The following is a 25,656-nucleotide window of genomic DNA, read 5'->3' on the forward strand; positions in this document are numbered from 1 at the left end:
ACTTCTGAGTCCTAACCTCAGATTGGCCACTGACTCACTGTGGTACCTTGTACAAATCAGTTAACTTTACCTTTTTTCAATATGTAAAACTCCTCTAGTAGAAGGAGTGCAAGGATTACTTGACCTAATTTTCCACAATATTTTGAAGAGGTAAAGTGACATGTATTACTACTAAAAAACACATGGAAGCTAAGTATCAGTATGTATATTCATTTTTATCCTGATTTTATACTGGTTTAACATTTGAACAACTTTGCTGCTTAAACATTTTGTTGAAATATTTATGTTGCACTTCTCCCAGATGCGTGTTGGTATCTCATCCAAACAACATACTTACTTGTTAATCTGAGCCAAGAACATTCCCTTCAGTGCATAGAACTCAGCTGTCATCTCCTTGGTGAAATATTTCAGATTAGTTGATTCAATAACCTCAAGGCCCTATTAAACAAATTTTTGTGAAAAAGCCTTGTACAATGAATTCTTTATCAATAAAAGGAAAAAGCTTCCTAAAAAGCTGCCAACATAGAAATTATCTGGATGTTTAATACGCAACAATCTGTTAGAATTTTAAATAAATAAAAAAATGCTTTCTAAAAATCTAAACAGATGCAGATTTTTTTCAATTTTTCTTGGCCTTTATGCAAAATGCTTGCACTTGGTAGGCGATGCACTGCCTTTTCCACTTGTAAATTTCACTAAACCTAATACTATATCTCAGCTTCTTTTGCTTACTGTCACATTCTATTTTTCTTGTCCATTTAACTCACTCAGTTTCACTTTAATATCCTGACATTCATTACACATACAGTAAGTCCCTCTCTGCCTACTTGATGTTAGATCAAACCCTCAAAGTCCCCAGCAACATCTTGGCACAGATAATACTAACATACCTGCATACACTCATTTTTGCCCATGACTCCTGCCAGCTGAAGGTAGCATTTGACTTGCTGTCGAATCTTCTGAAAACAATCCACAATAGGCACAGTAGGGATAGTATGAATACGACTCAGTATGTCCAGTGCTACATTGACCAATCCTTGTTTTCGAGCTATCTTTCCATACTGGATAATTGCTGAAGCTGAAGCATGAACTCCCAGCATAGCATTATTGGAACTGGGATCATGCTGAGAACTATTTTCATAGGCAGTTACAATGGCTACAGAGACAGAAAGTAAAAAATTTAATAATTATAAAACAAAACACACAGAGAAAACACACATGAACAAATGACTTATGAAAATGGAAATTTAAGGTACTCAAACTTTTTTTTAAGCTTTGAAAATGTATGTTTCAGATGCAAAATATGCACATTTTAAAATTACGTTCTATTTCAAATTGATCATTTAAATATCAATCAATTATATTCTTGAGTGCTTGAAACTAGAGAATGGACATACATTTACAAAAATAAATATTTTTAAAACAGTGGGTGGTCTGGAAAATTACATGATGAATGCATGCTGGACCAGGCAGTTTTACCCTGGTAATGATGCTGTCTCCACATGAAAATGCTGCTCCAGTGGGATAAGTCATCTGACACAATAGGTAACCTGTTCCTCCAAGTCTTTACGACAGTCTTCATATCATGCAGGCTGTTATTCCTCCCTAGATTAGTTGGTTGCAACCCTGCATTTATTTGTGCTGCCTCTTGAAGTTCGATGATTTGCTGTGCTGCCTAGAAGAATTAAGGAATATAAAATTACAAGACAGACACTCGTGGTCACTAAACAAGGAAGTCCATCTTAAGACTGCAGCACTACAGACGTATAAAGATTTGTTCACACTATTTTATCAGATGAAGATATCCATCAATAATTTGATTGTTAAGTCACTTAGTACACAGCTGAGCTATTTATATTCTTATTTTGCCAAACTGGTTATCGATGAAATATCAGAGGATTTCATAACCTCTTGTGAAGACACACAGTCAATAACCAAATTTAATTATTAATCCAAAAAATCAAAAGGTAGAATCAGCATTTTGACATGAGAATTTCAATAAATGTAAGATCATTGACACCAGGAATCACTAGCCTGGAGACTCAGTTCATGCCAGAGGTGATGTCTTTATTAAAAAAAAAAAAAAAAAGTTTAAAGTGCTTCCCTACACTCTTGGGTTTAAAATTCCAGTAGCATGGTTCAGACGTTCATCTTTTCCAGAAAGGCAAATCAAGTACCATGCACTCAATTCTGTGCATTCCTGTCTTTCTAATGAGACCTAACCATTAACACCATGCATGTTCTGAGTGGACATTACTGATTGTAGCTATTTTCCTCTATAATAGTATGTGCCAATATCTTTGGGGAAAAAAAATTGGGACTCAGCTAAAAGTTCAGGTAACTAATTGGCATGGCTCTCACATAGGGTGGAACTAACAATAGAACTTATATTTATTTTATTTTATTTTATTGGTCTAAAACCCTTTCAACAGGTGTTGCATATAAAATCTGTGCCTGTAAATACTCATTTTTCATGAAAACCAGGAGTAGTACTGGAGGTGGTGAACCTCCAATTTTTTGCATCTTCTCTAAGTTTTATTTTGTGACGGTGAGTATTTTTCCACACATCCCTAATCCAAATGACAACGGCTGGTTGGCTAGCTGCAACTCTGATCACCAGAAAGAAAGCGTTCAAAAATTTATTTCAATTTTCATATGAGTCAATTATTACTGCTTGAAAACAAAGTAATTCTGACTGGAAGCCTTCTCAAATACAATTTGATTTTATGTAAACTTTAGACCACCAGAAAATAGTAGATAGCACCCAGTTTATGATAAAGTAGCAGGCTGGAATAAAAATACTGATCTTAAATCAATGGAATGCAAACTTCTCATACAACCTGTAAAAATAGTTACTGGTGCTTCCTGAACTCCACAATGAAAGCATAAGTGCATAAAATATGGTCTATGCTTGCTTAAAACTAAGAAGACATTTTGAAAACGTTAACGTTTGCAGTATTTAACCAGTTTCGGAAATGTTACATTTGTAGTATTTAACCAGTTTAAAAGTGACTTTTACAGCCATCCAGCATGCTCAAATGAAGGAAACGAACAAACAGAAGATGGCAGCAGTCTCACACCTACAAGAAACAGCAGATATTATGTTGAACTTCAACAATCTACAGAAAAGACCCAGACTCTTTACTAGAATTTAATCTATAGTACAATTAAGCCAATATACTATTCTCTAAGCTACTTCTCAATAGATAACATTTGCATTCGCTGTTAATCAACTCAATAAAATAACTGTTCAAAAATCAGTCCACATGTACAAAGTCAAATCTCTTGAAACAAAATAAATTAAGGAAAGTAATATTTTCCCACAATCATCTCAGTAAAAGCTCACACAATAGCTTAACCTTCATCCTACTTCCATTCATCATGTAAATTTAATTTTCTTGCAGGTATTTAATCACACACTATCTGATATAAAAAAGTAATTACTGCAGTGCAAATTCATTGTTTGGTTTGTACCTTCATCATTCACTGCCTATTTTATCATTTCTACACTGGGGATATATATATATAGATATAGATATAGATATAGATTAACTTTAACTGATGTCACATGTGGAACCTTTTAAATATTTTATTTAGCAACATTACGAACCAATTTTTAGTAACTAGTAGACTCTGTACAACACAAAAATCAGGGCACAAGGTAAAATTCTTAGAAGCGCCTACATCAAATTTTACTAAGTGACTAAGAATTTAGGATCCCAAAAGCCAATGAGACAGAGACCTAAGGGCCTAAGTCACTTAGGCACTTTTGAAATTTTTACCCACAGACAATAATTACCTATAGTTCATACACTCACTTTTGAAGCTGCTTAGAACTTGAGATATTAAATGGAAAGTGAGAACTACAAGAAAACCCAAACCAAATCTTCACAGGTCTGCCCTAAATTAACCCCTTCCTAAGACTATCCTTTTCAATAATGGCAAACCCAAAAGTTCTGACAGCCTCTTTCGAGTCCCACTTCTTAAAATTTCCCAGAATCTTGGCTTCCCAGGTTTACCTGTGACCCGAAGGCATTCAAATCTTTTACGGTTTAGGCTTTGGAAGAGTGCCATGTACTCAAGAGTGTGATTAAGCCGGAAAACACAATTTTGTTGCTCATGCTGGCTGGTATAGATGGGGCATAAATATTTTCAATGGCAGTTGAAAGGCATTCAATTTTTAACAACATAAAGTGAAAGAAAGTTCTATTGATATCAGAATATCTAAGTTCTGTCCTTTGCAGCTTTTTTCCTTAAAAAGGTAATTATTTGGCATATGGCAAGTTCAATGTCATTATTTCTCTCTTTGTCGTTTTTCCATAAGAGAGTCAGGAAAAACAGATCAATAACTCAAAAAAACATTTTGACAGCTAAAAAGTTTTCATCGTCCCCCCTTGGCGATGGAACTGATTCATCCAAAAAAAAAAAAAAAAAAAAAATTATCTGTTGAAGTTCTAAAATGTTTAGATAGGCAGCTAAAACCATCTGAAAAACATATCAGGTTTTGATATTTTATACTGCAAGATGTGAGGTGAGAATCCTTGTTGGTTATAGTGCAGCATCTATGCAAATTATGGGAGAGTCATCCACCACACCAGTAGCCTTCTGTCTAACTGGAAGCTTAGCTCTAACCTTCAAGATGTGCCATTCCTTACTGAGTTAAGTATATTATCACCAGCACCTGTCATTTCTCTCTCTTCCCCCTCCCAAGGCGATTATAACTCATACTTGCTGTGTCGTGTTGAACTTAAATTGCCCACTCTTCAGGAGAGAGACTTTAAATTTGTGCAAAATGCCTTGAAGATATTTCTGAGTGCTTAAAAGAAATGTTCTCAAAAAGGTTTTCACAACCCTTTCAGGATATGACAAGAAAGAAACTCTTTCCCCTAATTTTTCACGTGGATCTTATTTTTGAGTAAGGTGTATGCCAAGGAAAAGATTAAAAATACTGGTTTTGAACAATGCCTGTACTTCTTCATAATCTGAAATACCAATAAAACTAAGTTTACATAAGGAAACAAAACAAAACAAAAAAGCTCCACACATCACATCACATACACCCCAGAAACTCTAGCCCTAAGTGCTGTCAAACCCTGCAGCAGGTTCTGGAGAAGGTCATTAAAGATGACAAGAAAAAGGACTTAAATTTTAAACACTGAGCCTTTAAATAAACACCCAAGCCTGAGGTCCTGTTTAACTAGGGAGGGAAAAAACAACCGCTTTTTATTTCTATTATTCCAAAGAAAGTGATCTTTACAGAAATGCAGATAATAGCATGTCTGCTTCTGAAGTCAAAATAACTTCTGTTAAAAACGATTCAAGAGTTGGCAGTGAGATCAGCTCTAATCTAGAAATAGAAGAGATAAAAGATAGTATGTACTAAGTAGCAAAATAGCACAGAAATGACAGTTTGGCTGAGTCTCTGTGTGCTATGCGCTTGGTTTTCCAGTTGAAACAGCACTTGTTTCTGTACACAGAAGTCAGGGATTGGCACGTATACATGAGATAGAGGACTTCAGTAACTCAGACGTAGGTTAGGGGTTTGTTACAGGAATGGATGAGTGAGATTCTGTTGCCTGCATTGTGCAGGAGGTCAGCCTAGATGACCATAATGGTCCCTTCTGACCTTTGAGTTACATCAGTCTAAGAGTTACATCAGTTGATGTAGGTGGTATTGAATTAGTTGTTTCATTCCAGACTGCAGGAACCTCCAGCAGAAAAATAATGAATTGCTCCTCACTTCTCTCGCTGGACAAGTCAGTGGAATGCTCCACTGCTGGAATTTTAGCTCCAGAAACACCCCATTTCAGGGGCAGGCTGCCTCCAGCTCCATCCTTCCTTTTTCCAGCAGGGTATAGCTGACTTTCTTTCTGCAGTAAAGGCAGCTTACTCCCAAGACATGGAATATTGTGATCCCCAGTCTGAGGTGGGATTGTTCTGCCTTTCATGCTGCTGGCATTATCCACTGTATACTGTATCTGGGGAACACCTGAGATCACCTTTGTGCAGGATACTAGCATGCACCTTAGTCTCCAGGATACATGATGGGATGGCACCTACATGAGCTTCCCCCCTTACATCAGCACAAGGGATAATTTGATGTAGCCATTGACAGCGCATCTACGTTACGCTGCTAGAGTTGTCGCATTCTAGCGATTGTAGTGTAGACATACACTCAAATACAGAGGTCTTCCATCTGCCCTTCCTTTGCCTCCTCTGCAGCACTAGGGGAAATTCTCTGAAGGATTTCATCTCTGAACGAGGAGTCCCCATTCATCCAGGCACATCATAGAGCTAGTAAACTAGGATGTGAGCTGCGGCCTCCTGCTCCCTTTCATGCAGGTCGCCAGAGGAGTTTCAAGTAGGAAGCATGAAGTAAGTAGGTAGCACTATTCTTGCTGATCACCTTGTACACTCAGGGGATCTGAATCAGCCATAGGAGTGAGAAGAAAACTACTACTTCTGTAGGCGGAATGTGTATTTGGCAATTATTTTCCTATATAGTCTTCTCCAAAAAGTCTGGTGGAAAGAGCCCTTCCTCAGTGTTCTGATCCTGATTTCCATGGTCAGATTTTGCAGGATGGGAGGGAAAGAGGAAGGAGGGCTGCAATGGAGTGAGAAAGCACCTAGTCTCCTAACTGTATGATATATCTGGGTGGACAGGGAGTCGCTGTACAAGAGGGAATCTTCAGGACATGTACGAAGTGACATGAAAAACCAGCCTCTGAAGCAAGTCTTGCTTTTGGTTTCTGCACAAGGAAGAGTCCCTAGTGCTGGTTAAAGTGTTACAATTTAGAACGAAAATAAAATGTTGTATTTAAAGCCTTTTCCTTTTTCATTTCAACAGAATACACATGCTCAAGCTTTAGGTCCCAGAGTCTGCAGTAGTTTTCAGCTGAGCACTATTACCCTTTGGAAAAGACAGTCTTTCACTAATGCCAGAGTTTGAGACAACAAGTTCTTCTTTGACCCCAAGCCTTGAGCCAAGGGGATGTTTATAGTGCAATAAAAGTTGTGGCACAGCTGTGGCTGGCCTGGGCAGCTGACTCAGGCTTGCAGGGCTCAGGCTGCAAGGCCATAAAACTGGAGAGTAGACATCTGGGCTCAGGTTGGAGCCCAGGCTCTGGCACCCGTTGAAAGGAGAGGGTCCCAGAGCCTGGCCTCCAGCCCAAGTCCAGACATCTAAACTGCAGTTTCCAAGCAGTGAGCCAAAGTCACCTGACAAGGGACAGCTGCGGGTGTTTTACTGATGTGTAGACATAAGATTAGTGTTCAGAACTCTACTCCGACAATAGCAATGCCAGCATTCCTGAACACACATTTTTCTTTTAATGGCACTGACTTCAAACAGTTGGCTAGGCTGGATAAGTCTAGCTAAGACTAAAAGTAACCTATAGATTTTTGGCTTCTGAAATCTGTACTGTATTTACAATGTGTTGAACTGAAAAGAAAATCATTTTACAGATTCATTTTACATTTCCACAGGTGTTATCATAAAGCAACAGCAGAACATCCTCACAATGGGCCTGATTCCAAAGGCCACTGAAGTGAATGGGAGCCCTTCCAATGACTTATAAGCTGGTCAAAGTCCCTTAAAAGAAAAGGTTGAGCCACAAGGCCAACTTTCTCAAAGCTTAGTTTACCTGCAGTGGTAGCACTATAACCTTTATAAAGGAATTCCAACCAAAATATAAATGTTGCAATTCTAATGTAAAATTATCTTCAGGAATAACCTTTCAGTTATGAGTATTGTGTAACAAAAGAACTCCTTCTTGCTATAAAATTACTTGAGAATCTTTCCCTGGCCGTCCCTGAAATATCAACTATGTTTCATCAAAATCTTTTTCTTATGACTACTGAAATCCTGAAACTTGTTACTGGAAAAATCATTTTGTAATGAAGGGATTTTAAGCAGTCATGGGATAAGAGCGAAGGTCCTCGCATGGATCAGAAACAAAGGATAGGATAAATGGTCAGTTTTCAGTTGGCATCAGAGGTATAATCCCTAGTGATCGCATGATGTTCTGCAAAGGTATGGACTGACACCCATATCATTGCTCTGCAGATCTCTGAGATGGGGATACCCTTGAGGGAGGAGACAAATGAGTGATCTCATGGAATGTGTATGAATTGAGTCCAGAGAGGTCATGTTATGAATTTGGTAACACTGTCTGATGCAGTTCGAGATCTATTTGGATAGTCTTTGGGCTGATATCGCTGAGCCCTTAGATCTTTCCACCATAGACAGAAATAGTCTAGGGGACTTCCTGAAGGCCTTTGTCCTATTGAGGTAGAATGCAAGAGCTCTCCTAACATCTAGAGCAGTAGTTCTCAACCTACAGTCTGTAGGCTGCTTGCGGCCGAATCAGCACATAGCTGCAGCTCTGAGGGTCTTACAGGTAGTATACATATTGTGTGGATGTGGCCCACACAACACAGAGAGCTGCATATGCGGCTCACAGTGATAAACAGGTTGAGAACCATTGGTCTAGGGTATGCAGTACGATCTTCCTATTGTCTTGGTGAGGTTCTGGGTAGAAGACGTGAAGGTGAATTAGACTGATTTCATGTGGAACAAGGAGGTCACTTTAGGGATGAGCCTAAGTGTAACCTTGTCAGGGAAGAATACTGTGTATGGGGGATGAGCTATGAGAGCTGCTATTACCTTGACTGGAAGAACAGGGGAAACTGCAACGAGAAAGATAATTTTTAATCGATAGACATGCTCGTGAAACAGGTGGCCATAGGTTCGAAGGGAGGCCTAGTCAGCCCTTTCAACACTACGTTTAGATCCCATGGCAGGGTAGGAGGTTGCGGTTAAGGGTTTGTTATTCCCTTAAGGAACCTTTTAGTGGCCGGGTGCAGAAGTACTGAGTACCCCTCTATAGATTTATGAAATGATGTAATAGCTGCTAAGTGGACCCTGAGAGAGCTAGGGGATAAAAATTGAGGTTAAAGGTCAGAACATATTCCAGAATATGAGGAAGATGTTGCTGACACTGGAGAGATTTGTTGGGACATGCACCAAATCTGGAACCTGGATCATTTCTGCAGGTAAATAGGCCCTTTGTCCTGAGAGAGAAGATGCGCTGCCTCAGGGGAACAGATCTGCGGACGGTGTTCCCCACCGTGCAAACAAGTCGAGAAGTACTCACAGGTGCATTTCCCACTTGTGGTCGTGCAGGAAGGTGTGACTGAGATTTTCTGCTACCTCGTTCTGCCTACCCGGGAGGTAAGCCATGGATAAGGTGATGTTGTGAGAGATGCACCAGTTCCACAGTTTTATTGCCTCTGTGCTCATCCCTGGTGGTTGATATAATACATGCAGGCTATGTTGTCCATCGGGACCTTTGTATGTGATCCTGTTATCACCAGGAGGAAACTGGGGCAGGCATTTCTGACCATCTCAACTCGAGGAGATTGATGTGCAGGGAGATCACCACGGGCGACCGTTTAGATGCGCGCCCTATCCTATGAGGGTTGCGTCTGTGGTAAGGAGTGATGAAGGTGGCGCCTGAAAGAAGGAAATCTCTTTTGTATGCATTGGCCGGGTTCTTCCACCAGTCCAGGGAGTTCTTGATCCTGATGGGGAATGAAAGGGGTTGTCCAGACTGTCCCTGTTTGGTCTGTAAACCGAGCTGAACCATAGCTGTAGGCATCGCATGTGAAGTCTGTCGTGTGGAATCACCACCATGCCAGCTGCCATATGCTCCAGGAGCTGGAGGCAGATTCTGGCTGGCCCTTGTCTATAAGCGATACAAGGGATGGAAACCTGTCCTGAGGCAGGAAGGCTTTGGTCTGTAGCGCGTCTATGAATTTTAGACGTTGCACTGGTGTGAGGGTCGACTTCTGGGAACTGATCTGCAGGCTCAGCTCTATGAACAAGCTTATGATGTCCTGGGTGGCTCGACGAACCTACTGAAGCAACCAGGCTCTGAGGAGACAATTGTCAGATAAGGATAGATCATTATCCCTTAGATTGTAGATGGGCAGCCATCACTGACAGAATTTTACCTCAGAGTGAACCTGACAAAACGTCTGTGCACCAGTAGTATTGAGATGTGAAAACAGACATCTTGCAGGTCGAGGGCCGAAAACCGGTCCGCCTGTTCCAGTGATAGAATGACTGTCACTAGGATGACCATCTTGAACTTCTGAGCTTTGATGAACTTGTTGAGTGTTCTGAGGTCTAGGATGGGTCTCCAACCACCCTTCCTTTTGGGTGTTAGAAAGTAACAAGAGCAGAACCTCTTTCCTCGTAGACGTTGAGGTACTGGTTCTATGGCTCCTGACTGCAGCAGTCAGTCAATCTATCTCCTGCCACAGTAGACACATGAGAAGGGACCGAAAAGGGTGTTTTGGAGGAGATAGGGAGGTGAAATGGATGGAATATCTAGATCTGACAATCTCTAGGACTCATCTGTCTGATGTTATGTGCTCCCATGCACTGTGGAACACTGCCAAACGGTGGCCAAATGGGTGCCTGGTCACAGGTAGTAGTGGAGAGTGGTCTCATGGCACCTCGATCTGCCCATCAAAAGTGATGCTTAGGGGCAGATGGTTGGCTCAATGGCCAGGAACCTGAAGGCTTTCATTTCAAGAACTTACCTTCTTTCTTCTGGGGCTCATAGAGCTGTTGTGATGGGAACTGGGATGAACAAAGCCTCTCCTGTTATTGAGAGCTAAAGTGACTCTCTTGCCCAAGTGCGCAGATTCCCAGTGACCTGAGAGCAGCCCTGGAATCCTTCCAGAAGTGGAGAGAGGCATTGGTTTTCTCAGTGAAGAGCTTCACCACTTCAAAGGAGAGGTCCTCCACCGTAGTCTTCACCTCCTTTGGAAAATCTGAGGGGTTTTTTTGCAACCAGTTGCCCTTCTTGAATGATGGCCTTGAAGGAATTCTAGAAGCTCTCCACCACTTTATCAGTCTTGTAATTTATTGTAATTTGTGTAGTCATATTTCACCATGAGTGCCTGGTAATTGGCGATTTCAAACTGTAAGGCACAGGTGCATGACAATCTCAGTGCCGAGAATGCCAAGGATATTGAGCGAGATGGCGATCGTTTTCAGCTATCCCTGGGCTAGCTGAAGGAACCTCTCACTCTCTTTTTTGACTTGTGAGAGGAGTCCCAGAGCATTTCTTCAAACCACTATTCTTCAAAGTCGAAGGCTGAAGGGAAGACTCACGCCCACTAGACGAATGGGGCCGGAAAGTCACATCCATAAAGATGATTTTCTGGTAGAGATTCCTTACCGGATCTCGGTTGCAGCTACTGGCAGATGGAACACTTTTGTTGGGTATGCCCATCACTGAGGCAGTGAATGCACTGGGAGTGCTTGTCCACAACCAGGATCACCATGCTGCAAGTGCGACATTTCTTGAAACCTGGAGAGATGGGCATACCCTTGTCCAGGTGTCTCTCCCGCTCGCCCCCCCCCGAGGTTGACACAGGAACAAAGTGTTTCTTTCTTCATTTTGTTGTGTTTTTGTTTTGTTTTTTAAGACAGCCAAATAAAAGTCAAAAAAAGGCTAAGGGTTTCTAAAATCTAAAGATTAACAACTGAAAAGTAGAGTTAATGATCCGCTAATGGACAGCTAAGGGCTCCGTCTCTAACCAGGGGCGATTCAGAAGGAACTGAGGACTGTTAACCCACATGCCCTGGCTAGCCTCTTTGTGGCACAGCACAAGGAGAGATGTGTGCGCGGGCCTAACAGACACTGCTACCAACATTCTCCATCAGCAGCACAGGGACGCAAACACGTACAGTGATGCATCCACAGGGACGCTACTCGAAGAAGGAACAGTTTCCATATGAAGAGAGACTAAAAAGACTGGACCCAATCAGCTTGGAAAAGAGATTATGAGGGGCGGGGAGGAGGGAGATATAATTCAGGTCTATAAAATCACGAACGGTGTGGAGAAAGTGAACAACTAAGTAGGTATTTACTCCTTCACATAACAGAAGGACCAGGGTCACCCAATGATAAAACAAACAAAAGCACTTCTTCACACAATGCACAGTTAACCAATGGAACTTGTTGCCAGGGATCTTTTGTGAAGGCAAAAACCTCACCGAGGTTCAAAAAATATAATTAGATATGTTCATGGAGAACAGGTCCATCAATGGATATTAGCCAATATGGTCAGGGATGCAACCCCTGGCTCCTCATGTCACTGGTCTCTGATTGCCAGAAGCTGGGAGCGGAGGACAGGGGATGGATCACTCAAAGATCGCATATTCTATTCATTCCCTCTGAAGCACCTGGCATTGGCCACTGTCAGAAGACAGGATACAAGACTAGATGAACCATTGGTCTGACCCAGTATGACTGTTCTTAATCTCACCTGCAGAAGGGGAGTGTGAACATGTGACACTACATGAGGAAGCCTTCGCCATTCACGAATGGCTAAACTGCTGGCCATTTCTACCAAGCGCTCAATGAAGTTAAGCTGCTGTTCTTCAGGATGGCAGATTGCTAGATATCCTCTGTACATGTTGACTTTCCAAGCCATCTCTTTTGGACAACTCAGCTCCACCTAATGGTAAAACAGAAAATTAGCTACGAAACACCTGTTTTACATAAACAGAGGAAAATCTGAAAGCAAAAAGAAATCTTAAATGGACATATGACTTGATTTGTAAACTTGATTTTTTTTTTAAATGGACTAATTTCTAGAAATTCCAGTTTCTGAAAGAGAATACTTTAAATAGTATTTCCTGAAACTAAAATCTCTGATCAGGGGGATTTTCTGTTCATCTGTTGATATTCATGTCTTTTCAGCAACATAAATTGACTTTACATGTCAACATATTGCACAGATACTAGGCTGCCCAGCTGTCCTGTACATCAAGTTTTTAGGAGACTAAGTAAATGACAATTTTTTAAAAACGATCTAGCTCTAATTATATGTTTATGTCAAAACAGTATCTGCATACAGGGACTCAATCATTTTAAGTAACAGTCACTTTCTGACTGAGAAATAAATGTTAAGCTATTTTCAGAGACTTCCTGAAACACAGGACTGGCAGATATATGACAACTAGAAGAATCAAAGCACAATTTCACCATAGCATGTAAATGTTTTGCAACACATGTACTGAAAGGTTGATTATTGCATATATTTGAGAAGATCTGACTAAATAAAAGAGAGTGTACACTTAAATTAGCTCACAAATATTTGCAAACACTCATTAGCATTCAAAGCAGAGAGTAAAGGTCTGATTCTGTACACCTTGAGCACTCGATTCTCCCAGTGCAGCCCCCCTTTGTGTTCATGTGCTGCACAGAAATTCCAGCTACATTGGCTTTGTTCTATTTTCATTAGCTTAAAAATATCAAAAGGAATCACTTTCATTTGTTAAAGTAATGTATCAATTAATTTAAATGTTGCTTCAGTTTATTCTTAACTAGCTTTTAAGCCTGAGCTCGTAAAGAGAAACCGTCAGGTAGCAATCCTACACTTACAGAATGAAAAATCAACTTTTTTTTTTTTATTACATGATACACTGGATCATTAAACACAATGGCAATGTGAGCAAATGGAAATGAGTCTTGGGTCCTATATCACAGGCCACTTGTTATTTTAATACCTCAACTTTAATAGGTAGATTATTAAAACAGTTTCACAAAGGTTTAGGAAAACTGATATACAGCTGCCATCTTTTCTGATCGCTCTCTACGGATCAAGAGTTAAATTGCATAAAAGAATACATTTAATATAAGCTGTTCAAAGTCAGATTCAGAAACATCAGCATAAAATAATATCAATAAAATGAAACCAGTAAGTCTATCAGCAGAGAAGTAATTATTCTTTCACATCCAGCTATTTATGAATACATGTTTCCTGACACTATTACATGGATCTGTCTAAAGCCACAGAAGCTCAATTTATAGCTTCAGTATGTTCTCTTTAGTCCATTAGTAAATGCCTCATTACTGAAAATCTCATTCACACAACTCCAGCAAAAACGTATCTGCAGTTGCTGGTGGTTGTCACTTCTACTTAAACTGAAAGCCATCAGAAGTAGAACCTGTCAGACATGATCAATTCACTCAGCTACAACTCAAAGATTAAAATCTACTGTACAACGTTTTCTTTATTTTGCAGCTGTAGAAAGCTTACCACAAAAGTGTTCTTAGAAGGTCTGTGCATACTTGAATAGGACAGAATACATTATTCAAGCTACAGAATACATTACTGATTTAAAAATAGCAACAAAAAACAAACAAATTAAAATTATATATTGAACACCTATATTTGGCTCTTTTTGGACAGATAACTGTTTAATCACTCAGTGACAGAACTGTTAGTTAAGCCAAATATTCAATTCTAGTCATCAGTAGTGTTAACACCAGCAACTTCACTTTCTAACACTGATACAGCCTGACCAGCTCAATTTTGGGTCCTATCAAAGGACAAACACAGTACTTCATTCATAAAGTAATCTTTACAATTTTCACTCTTAGCCCCTGAAGTAATACATACTTATTGCATCTCCCTTTTCTACATCTGAGTGAGGAAAAAGAATTATTGAAGAATTAACAGATGTACTACACTAAGAAAACCTTGAGAAACTATTTTTCCCCAAAAATTGAGGTAGAATTCAGATAGATTTTGTATATATTAAGAAACATATAATGCAGTGTATTTATCATGCAAAAATAAACAGTCACTGTGAAGGAGGGTTTTGGGATACAGGAAACTGCTCCTGCAAGACACTGAAGTTAACTGGAGTTAAGGATATTCAGCAACTTGAAGAAACAGGCTCATCTTCTGCAACTATTTGGACATTTAGAGAAATAAAGTCACTATGTGCATGAACTATTTGCAGATAGTAAATAGTTTCTGGTTAGTGTGTGCTGGTTTCAGAAACTGAACAGATTTTTCAAAATTAGTATTTATGTAAGTACGCAGTGTGCTGTAGTAGTGTTAGTCCGAAGACAATACGGACAAGGCAGGTGAGGTATCTTTTATTGGACTAACTTCTGTTGGCGAGAGAGACATGCTTTCAAGCTTACACACAGGTCTTCTTGTCCAAGCCTGAAAGCTTGTCTCTCTCACTAACAGAAGTTAGTTCAATAAAAGATATTACCTAACCCAGCTTGTCTCTATTTATGTGAGTGAGTGACTAATTGCTTTTCTAAAACCATATATGGGATAAGAAGGAGCTGTGCAAGCTTCTTCATGGGGCTCTTTCCATGCCACTGAATCTTGAAATGCAGTAAGGTTTGCTATTCCTGTCCTGTCTCTTATTCAAAGAGAAACAATCAAGTCACACCATATTGTGACTGTGTGATGCAGACCAGCAAACTCCTTTCCATTCATGACTTAATGCACAAGCCTCTCACCTTGATGATCTGGGCTCAATATCTGGCTTAAAGTCCTACGAGAAACAAATCTGCTCAGCATTAAAGAATTATCTTTTTCTCAGAATGAGAAGGTTTTTAACTTACTTTTATAAAATATACGAAAAGTATTTCAAATTTAAAGTAAAAAGGATTCAATAATTATTACAGAAATGCATGTGTACAAATATACCAGAAAAGTGTTCTTGTGTAGCCACATCAGTTCTGTAATTCTTTCCAAGTGGTCTAAGTCTGTATACGCTGACATTTTTAATGAACCTTACAAGGAACTACACCCATCTGTTGCATAACACAGATAGACTCTAAATAAAAGGAGGCATTTAGCATATACTAGGAACCTTAGAGATGAAGCTTTAAGACCACAGGTTTCCTAATAAGGGTGATTTCCTCTACATGCTTTAATTTACTTCATTTTTATATTAGGACACAAAGAGTGTTTAAAAATTCCTCAGTTTTCTCTCAAGTGAAAGTATCTACCTACTTTTGCACTATTTCTTCACAGAGTCACTTAAAAAAAAAAAAAAGTCTAGTGGCCATTTAGCTATATAAAATCGGTCAAAATCTCTATATTGCCGACTTCTGAATGCCTTGAAAAAAACAACACTTCTTTAAATATGTTTGCTATATACAACATGCCTCCTGCCTTTTGACTGCTCTACAACAGTCAAAACTTTACAAAGTATTCATTAATCAAGCACATGGATAGCAAAGACCATATAATCTCTTGAGTGGAACCTAGAAAAGGACAAGAGAAAGGTTAAGTGGTCTTCAAGTGCATGTTGTTCAGAAAAATGGATTATATAACCAGACACAATGAACTCTAATGAATCAGGAAGGTCAATAGTAGGCAGCTGCAAACCATATATTTTACAAATTACTAAGTGAAAAATAAGATCACTGCACTTTCCTTACATACCCAGTTCCTTGTCTCCAAAAGAAGAAACACAGTATCCGTGCCACCTAATGAATTTAGAACATCTGAGGGAAGGAGGTAGTATGTGTGAACTGTAGGCTTCTAAAGGTCACATATTTAAAATAAGGCTTACATTAAACTACAAGAGGTGATTCAAAACCTGTTATCTCCAATGCATTAAATACATTTTGAACCCGCAGTCTAAAGACTTGTTTGATTTAAAAATCATGGCACATCAAACATTTTGAAGCTTATCTGCAGTGACATCCGAAAGGTATAAGATGAGCTCATTACAGTAGCTCATATCAGTAATACTAACTTGACGAAGTCATACTCTGCTTTCTACCCCAGGGGCCTATTACCAGAAGTTTGTCAATTGGTGATAATTACTTCCAGGACAAAAACAACAAGTCTCAGGATAGGGATGATTTAAATAATCTGAAAAAATTGTTCAGGCATTCTGCCTCTTTCCCCACCCAACTATTATCCACTTCCCACCTCAACTCCTTGCCTCGTCTCCTTGCCCAGCCAGTCCAGTTCACCCTTCCAAGCTCCTCATCCATTCTTTCTCTCCTCTCACCCCCCACTGGCTCCCCAGACCTCTCATCAAAACTCAGTCTCTCCCCTGGCTCCCTGTCCCAGGCTCTTTGCTCAGACAGTCTAAGTAGTCTCCCAATACTCTAGCTCCTTGCTAGATCAGTTGCCCATACACCCATTCCCCACCACGCTGGTTCATAGTCACAATCTTCTTGTCCAGCCAGTCCCAGGTCTTCCCCCAATCCCTACAGCTGCTCATTCAAATCTCATTATCCTCCCCAGGCAACTGGTTCCCACTCTCCTCCTGTGACTTTTCCCATCTTCCTCATCCACACATGACTCTGAGTCCTATTCTCCATGCCCATCCACTCCCAGACTTACTAGCCTCCTTGTGCTAATAATACAGGGATCAGCAACCTTTCAGAAGTGGTGTGCTAAGTCTTCATTTATTCACTCTAATTTAAGGTTTCGCGTGACAGTAATACATTTTAACGTTTTTAGAGAGTCTCTTTCTATAAGTCTATAATATATAACTAAACTATTGCTGTATGTAAAGTAAATAAGGTTTTTAAAATGTTTAAGAAGCTTCATTTAAAATTAAATTAAAATGCAGAGCCCCCCGGACCAGTGGCCAGGATCTGGGCAGCGTGAGTGCCACTGAAAATCAGTCTGTGTGCTGCCTTCGGCACACATGCCATCGGTTGCTTACCCCTGTGCGAATATATACTTCTTTGACATGCCCCCCACTCCTCCCTGCATTTGAATCAGATGGCTGTCTCCTTCATGCTGTCTGGGTGCCAGCAGGGGGTTCACTGAGAGCACAGGATAGGCTCCCTGCTCTCAGTCCCAGTGCCCAACCCCTCTCCAGCCCAGAGTAGATGGGAGGAGCGATACTCAGACCTCACTGGTTCAGGAGCAAAATTAGCAATCAACATTACCCAAAAAGGCCTTATATATAAAAAAATAATATATAAACAAATAAAAAATAATAATACTTAGTCATTTTGCTGTGAGATTTTTTTTATTTAATATTTATATATATAAAATAAAATTCTCACAACAAAAATGACTAACCAAGTATTATTATTTTAATCAACTGCAATTGGTTAATAATATAGTAAACTCTTCCTGATTGGTTAATAATTAAATCACACTCTTAATATGTGCTGCAAAGAGCTGCAGGAGACACATTAAAGAGGCACTTGCAAGCCTCAGTCTGAGTATCACTGCATTAGAGGGACAATCATCTTCATTCCTGTAGCCCTGGGCTAAAGAAGCTCAGTCACCACCAGGGGACGGCACATGTGCAGTCGGGCCAGTGCTAAGAGCTGGGAGAGGTTTGGGCATATTCAGTGAGCATGGAATCTTCAGATATTTTAGCTGTAATGCACAAGCAAGTCTCTACGAAGCACATGCAAACTGCAATATAACATTTGGAGGGATTTTTACAAGGATGGCAAAAGACACATCCCTGAGACAAATATGAAGTCCCTGTTCCAAAGTATGGGGATAGCAGACCATTTCAAAGATGTCTCAAACATTTAACACAGGCAAAACAATGTATTTTTTTCCCCTAAGCCTGGTCTCAGAAACAGCTGAACCTTTTTAGGAGGTGTGGTAATAGCCTCCTGTCCCAGATCTGGACTTTAGCGTCCAAGACCTGGGTGCTTACCTGAAACTCCCCCAAGCTCACTACCAGCTTGGATATTCTCGCTGCCACCAGGTCAGGAATTATAGGGCCTGACCCCCCTTTCCTCTCTCTGGTGTCCCCAACCCTTCCTTGGGGGGACCCCCAAGACCCAGACCCCTGGGTCTCTCTCTCTCTCCTCTCCCAGCTTCCCCCCCTTCCTGGGTTAGCCGGTGCAATGCTATACTTCACTCCTTGAATACAACCGGAGAGGCAATCTAGCTTCCCCGAGGCTAGGCATTCACCTAGTCAGCTCACACAAGAGATTCCCCCTCCCTTTGTCCTGCAGCCTTTCCCGCCCTGGGACAATAGGAAGGTGAGACACAGAGTTTGGGCTTTTCCCTCCCCCCTCTGCCTCACTAGGAAAAGAAACTTCCACAAGGTTTAAAAAGAAAACTTTATAGAAAAAAAAGAAAGAAAATATAAAACAACAATCTTGCATTAAGAAACTCAATACAGGCTCTTGCTTATAAGAAAATATGAATAAACAGTCTGATTTAAAAGATAGCCCGATTAAACCAGTCCAACAAATCAACATACATGTAAATACAACACAAAGCTCATCATAGCCGAATTACTTTGCTTTCCTTTGTACTCACAGATGTTTAGGAGAAACTTTGAGATAAGATGGAGTTAGGAGAAAGCTTGTCCCTCACAGCCGAGGAAGCAACAAAGACACAGCAATCCACATCTGTACATACAACACAAAGCTCTTCATAGCCGAATTACTTTGCTTTCCTTTGTACTTACGGATGTTTAGTAGAATATTTGAGATAAGAGAGAGTTAGAAGGAAACTTGTTTACTCATAGCTGAGAAAACAACAAAAACCCCGAGTATACAAATTCCCGCCCCTGACTTTAAACAATCCAGTTCTCTAATTGGTCCTCTGGTCAGGTGTTTGGTTACCCTTTCCAGGTAAAAGAAACTTAACCCTTACCTTACCTATCTACTTATGACAGGAGGAAATTAAAAATCACCCTGAGGCAGCGCAGACACCCAGCATGGAAAATTATAACCTATGTGGTTAAAGACTGGCAAAGTTATAAACAACTGAAAACGAGGTCTTATAATGGGAAGTGTTGGGCAGTCTTAATAATAGGTGGTGCTAGTGGCCCTGGCTACAATATGGTTATTTAAAATGCAGTTATAAAGTTTAAAGTTTAGTGGATTTGCTGTAAAAAGCAATATTTGAGACTCATTCTGAAATAAAATTAAGTAGACTCAAAAAAAGGCCAAATAAAAAGACAAACACAACAGTTATTTCAGAGGTCTTTTATAATTTGAACAGAAAGTGGAAGAAGATTAACACAGTAAGCAGTCCTCCTCCAATAGGTCACACTGTATAAATATCCCATGCGATAGCCATTGCAGAGCAGAGCAATAAAATTTAAGAAAAATTAGAACAGATATTTGCCAAGCATGTAATTGCAATACGTCAATCACAGCATATAAACAGCCTGCAGCCTCAGTTTGCAATACTTGTTTCACTAAAATAATGTCAGCTCACATTATCAACAGCCTGTGACAACAGCAAGTACACTCCAAATCTCAGGCATTCAGTATTTAAACCCAGCAAACAAAATTTCATGTGTGTCTTACTCAGTTCTCTCTTTCATAGACCTAGCACAAGTCTGCCAAACCTACCTACCAGCATATTAATGACAAATGGAGGCAGGGGGAGAGACATGTTTCTTTTGTTGAAGTAGCTTGAGCATGACTAATAATTAATGCAGTTTTATTTGAAATAATGTGGTCTACATTAAAATAAATCAAAGTTTTAGGTTTTCAGTATTATGCCCTGAGGTTGCTTTTGAATTCTACTGCTGCAAGCTTAACAGGGTGGATCTGGGTGGGGAGAAGAATACTGCAGTTTTGTGGCATCCTCCCTATTTTCCCAAATCACCCCAAAACCTTGCACCATAAGTCCACAAGGCTGGAGCTCCACAGTTGTGGGAAGGAGGCAAGTCCAGGTAAAACTAGGGAATGCTTACCTTTCCATGATCTCATTTTCCCCTTCACAGTCTCATATTTTAGCAGAATGAAGGCTGGCACTGGACCTCTATGCAAAAAACTCCAGTCCTCCCTGGATATCCTGGAATTTAACTATCTATGTCCCTGACAATCTTGGAATATCAGAACGCATGGAAGCAAGCATCCTCCTCCCTACAAAGGGTCGATTAAGGGAAACCAAAATTTATCCACACAGTTTCCTGGTGTATGCAGGTTTTCCTATGTCAGTGTCAATCTGGGCCTTTGCACACCCTTGCAAAACTATACACAGTAAATGGTTGTGGAAGCAGTAATGTTAATTATAAGACTCTGAAGGAAAGGGTCAGGTGTACTCATGCTCTAACACTTAAAATCAAAGCATCTAAACTTATACTAACATTGCAGACAGAGGGCTTTTTCATTTAAAAACTGGGAGTTAAGCTACAATCTATCCATCCATAGAAGGTACAACAGTTTGATTTTCATATCAGCATCCCTCGTTTCCCGGAACAAACCAACCATAAAGGGATAGGCAACATCTATTTTCCCCATCCCTATCTTACCCTTACCATCTTACATCACACAAGCCCACCAGTACGGGTTTGATGCTTAGGGTTCCCTCTGCCCCCGCAAGGTATGTTTTTTATGCAGCACTGTAAATGCTTCTGCAAACAACCCCATAAATCACTACTGGCACCAGCATGTTCACCAGTCAGCCACTTCGTGCTTTTTAATAATTTGACACCATGACCCAACCTTGACCCACCCTGGTGATTGCTACCCAGGTATGAAATATCAATTCTGAATTATAAGGAAGCTTTGTAAAGAGACAGAAAGATGAGGAAAAAATAAAAAGGAAAGACCCAAGTTAGTCTGTTGAAACAATATGCTCTGGTTGCCAAAATACCCAGCTATGTACTACATAGAAGAAAATCCCCAAAAAGGAGTTCACTGCTTCTGTGAAATAAGTAGTAATGCTGACTTTGAAGAAACACAATCAGCACAATGAACAGTGAAACAAAATGTTATCTCTGCACATTCTCAAAGAAAAATATTCACCTGCACCAATGCCTCTTTCATAGCAGTCCAGTTTGAGACTCTCCATGCACATTCGAGTACCAGATACGGATTTATATGGCCCTTTGACTGGCCATACTCTGTCAAAGGTTCCCACTGGTTCAACTCTTTTGAGCAGCTACGAAAATGAAAACATGATGTTAGCAAGAATTACTTAAAAGTTACTTTAAGCATTTCATATCAGGAGAGCATCTGCATTCATGTATGTTTGAAAAATGCTTAGAAGGCATTGCAGTAGTTGTAAATAGACTGCAGGATTAAAAACAAACAACAACAAAAACCATAATACAGAAGTGTATGAAGAGGGGGAACTGCACTTTCATGTGACCCAGATCACAATATTAAATGGGGAAACAAATTCCATGTGAAATCTGTTTCCACCAACAGCAAATTATACTTTTGCAATGATTTATGTATAGCTGTTCTGAAGTCTGTTACAGGAGTAGCAATATAAAGTTTTATTTCCCTAAGCTGCTCTGTATTGTAAATGTGCTGGGCTTAGTTTATTTTAGTAATCGATGTTTTAAACTACTAGAGTACTACTTTTGTAACAACATCATTCTGCTCCAATTTTAAAATGTTACCGAATCCAATGGTCTTCCCAGAGTTGATACTCAGGGAAGATAGCAGGAGAGGCATTATTTCGTTCATGTTCCTTTTTGGCTTTTTCCATTGCTTTTTCGTAAGTTTCTTGTGCCTAAAAAAAAAAAAAAAAAAAGGCACTTCATTTTAGATTTATATCTGCTCTAAACATATATCTGATTGCATTTCATTAAGATTTTTTTTTGAAGACACGTACATGATTTAAAAACTCTCTTTAAATACCTTTATTAACCGATCCTATAATAAATTAGGAGGGTTAACTTATTTTCCTATTTACAATTTTAAGTTTCTTAGGTCAAATGAATGATGTACTACTGCAGGAAACTAGTTTTGCCTATATTCAAACATATCTTATCAAGGTACCACAGAGTCTTCAACTAATACTTCATACAGAAGAAGTTTTATTTGAGACATTATCCTCAACTCAAATGAATTTTTTATTTGTTTGTTCTTATTAATAACAAAGTACACATTTTGTGGGTTTTTAGTATGCTTATACGGATAGTTAATCTATATAGAGCAAAGTTTAACAATGTCCTTATATCGTGCAAATACTACCTGTTCAAAAAAGCCATGTTGTTCATAAGCAATAGCAGTTGCTGTCTCTGGAAATTTACAGCGCTTTTGCCATAGTCCAGCCCACATATCCTCCTCTTGTAACAGAGAGTAAAGCTCAGCTAGGGAATCCAGTATTTCCTAAAAAACACAGCAAATAACCAAGCACATTCTTGTAAGATCAAAATGTTGCTGTAATATTTTTGTGATCAATGTTTGTATTAAGTAAATGCCTTACACATTAAAGCATGTTAGTTGGTGTATTTTAAACTACACAACATAGGGTAAGAAAAAAAGACATGAAAATAACAATTAAGTTCTAAATATGACATTTTTAATTTTTATGTCTAGACCTCCACTGTATGATCACTCTGAAAACTCAGGAAGTAAATGGTCTGTTATCATCAGAGATATAAAAAATTAACAATGCACCATATTACAATTCAACTTCTCTCAAAACTTGCTCATGTGTTGACCTGGCTTGTCTCCACTAGCATATTAGGTTTTTTTATGGTAACTAACATAATAGCTACACACTTTAGCACTCAGTGTGGACAGATACTTTTATGTTTAACTTTGTGTAGCTGGTTATGGTCACTCTAGGTCTTCTCTGCCTTTAGTAGGCTATCATAATTTAATTAATGTTATTCCTTACCTGTTGAGGAGGGGTTATGCTTTCCTGCTCATAAAATTCTGTTGTCTGTTTAGGTTTAATCTGAAGACTCAAGCCTTTTTCAAAGGCTTGATGTTCCAGCATCAGTGTGGAACGGAACCACAGGTTGTGAGTTTTACCCAAGTACTTAAGCACACAGGGCCTGATGGGAATGGGAGGAACACACTGTGACATTGCTTCCACAAAACAGTTTAGTGCACTCGGCTGGCAGTCTCGCTGCACTTGGTGGCTACCACTGCATAAGAAAGGGCTTATTTCACCAGCAAGAGCCTGGAATTAAAGCAACAGAAACAGTGACTATTTCATTCAGACTTTTCCAACACTTAGGTCATATTTAAAGTCTTACTAATACCTACAGATCAGGGAATTTTCATACAGCAGTTAAAACATGAAAAGATTAATTCCCTTTGAAATCTGAAGGGTCCAATTTCTTTCAAAAGCAACCAGTATTAAGACATATAGCTGGAGGAAACACTAGAAATGGATTTTTTAAAATTGAGGGAACAAGTAATTATGGCAGAAAATTACAATCTACTGAAACACCAGCTACTACCAAAAAGACACAAAAATGATTCTCACATGCTGCTGTCTATCAGATAAGATTTTCCACAATCGGGAGAAAAGCTGGATCCAAGTTTTCTCTGCTAACGGTGTAGAGATATGACACAACTGAACAAAGGCACTTAATAACGCTCCAGTCTAGAAATAAAGAGAAACAATTAGGAATGTAACGAAAAAAAAGAAAACCTTTCAATGAATTTGCACCATGGAAGAGTCACTGTATGATACAGTCCAACAGCTAAGCTTCCCCAAGATGTGTGGAAGCAGTTACATTACTTGTTTTCCCAAGTGTTCCATAACCAATACAATTTTTCTAAATTTCCCTTAGGTGGAAAGAGAAAACTACTGTGAAATAAATGTAATCATATTTCCATGTTTATTAAGACAACAACTCATGACTATAAAAGCTACAAATAAAAAAGTAAGATGCTCTCAAGGAAGAGAAGAGAAAAAGGTGACCAATGGGGGTGCCGACTATTTGGTGGTAAGATAAAACAAGCAGGCTAATTGATCATATCAGTAGATCTAGCCAGAGTATCACAAAATAGCGCTCATCTAACAATTAGCTTCTTATGAAATATTAGAAGCCAGTGCTGTTTATAATCTGTTACCACGCTTTACCTTTTCTTGTGTTTTCGTAGCACTAGTTTTCTTATCTAAACGCAACAGATATTTAGTTCAATTCTAAATGCAATAGACATATCTGGCAAAACCTGAAATTTGTGTGTACTGAAGTTAGGAGCCCAATCACCTGATTTCATCCTCTCAAAGGCAGGGTTTTCCAGATGCTCTATGTTTACCAACATTTGGCCCGTAAGAGTACCAGCATGATAGTATACGATTTCCACTGACAAAGGTAACTGGAAAAACAATTAGCAACTTTTCAAATTGTCAGTATAACTAAGCAGTTGTCACTGTATTCCTTAAAGAAGACACGCACTCAGCCTGCTTAACTTCAGTTTTGGAGGTTAATCAGGACCTTACTATTGCTTGCAAAAGTTCAAGACTGTTGAGGTGGCCAAAGCAATCGGCACCACAAGTACCACAGGAGCAGCAGTGGCAGCCATGAAAGTGACATCAAATATATTAGCAGTGGGATAGGACCAGGTAAAACAGGCTGCAAAGATTACACTTGAATCTCTGAGCCCTATTGTTTTCAGAACTTGTGCAAAAGGGAAGATGATGCTTTTTTTTTTTTCCCAAATGGAAGAGAGAAATATGATGGAATAGGTTAGGGGTCGGCAACCGATGGCACGCAAGCCATTTTTTAATGGCACGCGACTGCCTGCTGGGACTCCGTGTGCCATTAAAAATCCTGCCGACACAGCAAGCTGCAGGGTCCGCGTTCCCCGGCCGGAGCGCCGGCCGAGCGCAGCGAGCCGCCGGCCCCTCCTCTGCCTTCCCCTGGAGCCCTGGCGCCACGCATGCAGTGCTCTGGGGGCTGGGGTTGCGCACTCCTGTGGGGCAGCGTTTGGCTCCGTAGGGAGGGAGACGGTCCTCGCTTATCCGGAGCCCTGCTGCCACACGCGCAGCGCTCTGAAGGGAGGGGCTGGGCTGCGCGCACGCGTGGAGGCAGGGCTCTGAATGAGCAGGGAGTCTCATGGTAAGGGGCAGTTAAGGGACAGGCAGCAGGGTGGGTGGGATCCGGGGAGGGTGATTAGGGGCAGGAGTCTCTGGAGGGGGCAGTCAGGG

At 40.0% G+C, this 25,656-nt stretch overlaps 1 protein-coding gene across 10 annotated transcripts in view; it reads right to left on the minus strand.

The window, feature by feature from the left end:
• Positions 1-25,656, minus strand: part of TRRAP (transformation/transcription domain associated protein) — a 157,679-nt gene that overhangs the window by 43,891 nt on the left and 88,132 nt on the right. For 7 of the 10 annotated variants that reach the window (XM_075069218.1, XM_075069222.1, XM_075069221.1 and 4 more), the window contains 9 exons: positions 23,983-24,102; positions 23,386-23,673; positions 22,734-22,871; positions 22,157-22,269; positions 21,555-21,690; positions 12,346-12,537; positions 1,447-1,675; positions 891-1,156; positions 338-438 (listed from right to left, as the gene is read on the minus strand). In XM_075069218.1, the coding sequence (XP_074925319.1) occupies positions 338-438; positions 891-1,156; positions 1,447-1,675; positions 12,346-12,537; positions 21,555-21,690; positions 22,157-22,269; positions 22,734-22,871; positions 23,386-23,673; positions 23,983-24,102 (1,583 nt within the window). The remainder of the gene's footprint in view (positions 1-337; positions 439-890; positions 1,157-1,446; positions 1,676-12,345; positions 12,538-21,554; positions 21,691-22,156; positions 22,270-22,733; positions 22,872-23,385; positions 23,674-23,982; positions 24,103-25,656) is intronic. The other 3 variants (XM_075069223.1, XM_075069219.1, XM_032771012.2) reach the window with 1 other exon arrangement.

This window comes from Chelonoidis abingdonii, chromosome 9, assembly GCF_003597395.2.
Source record: "Chelonoidis abingdonii isolate Lonesome George chromosome 9, CheloAbing_2.0, whole genome shotgun sequence".
In the NCBI taxonomy this organism is placed as follows: Eukaryota; Metazoa; Chordata; order Testudines; family Testudinidae; genus Chelonoidis; species Chelonoidis abingdonii.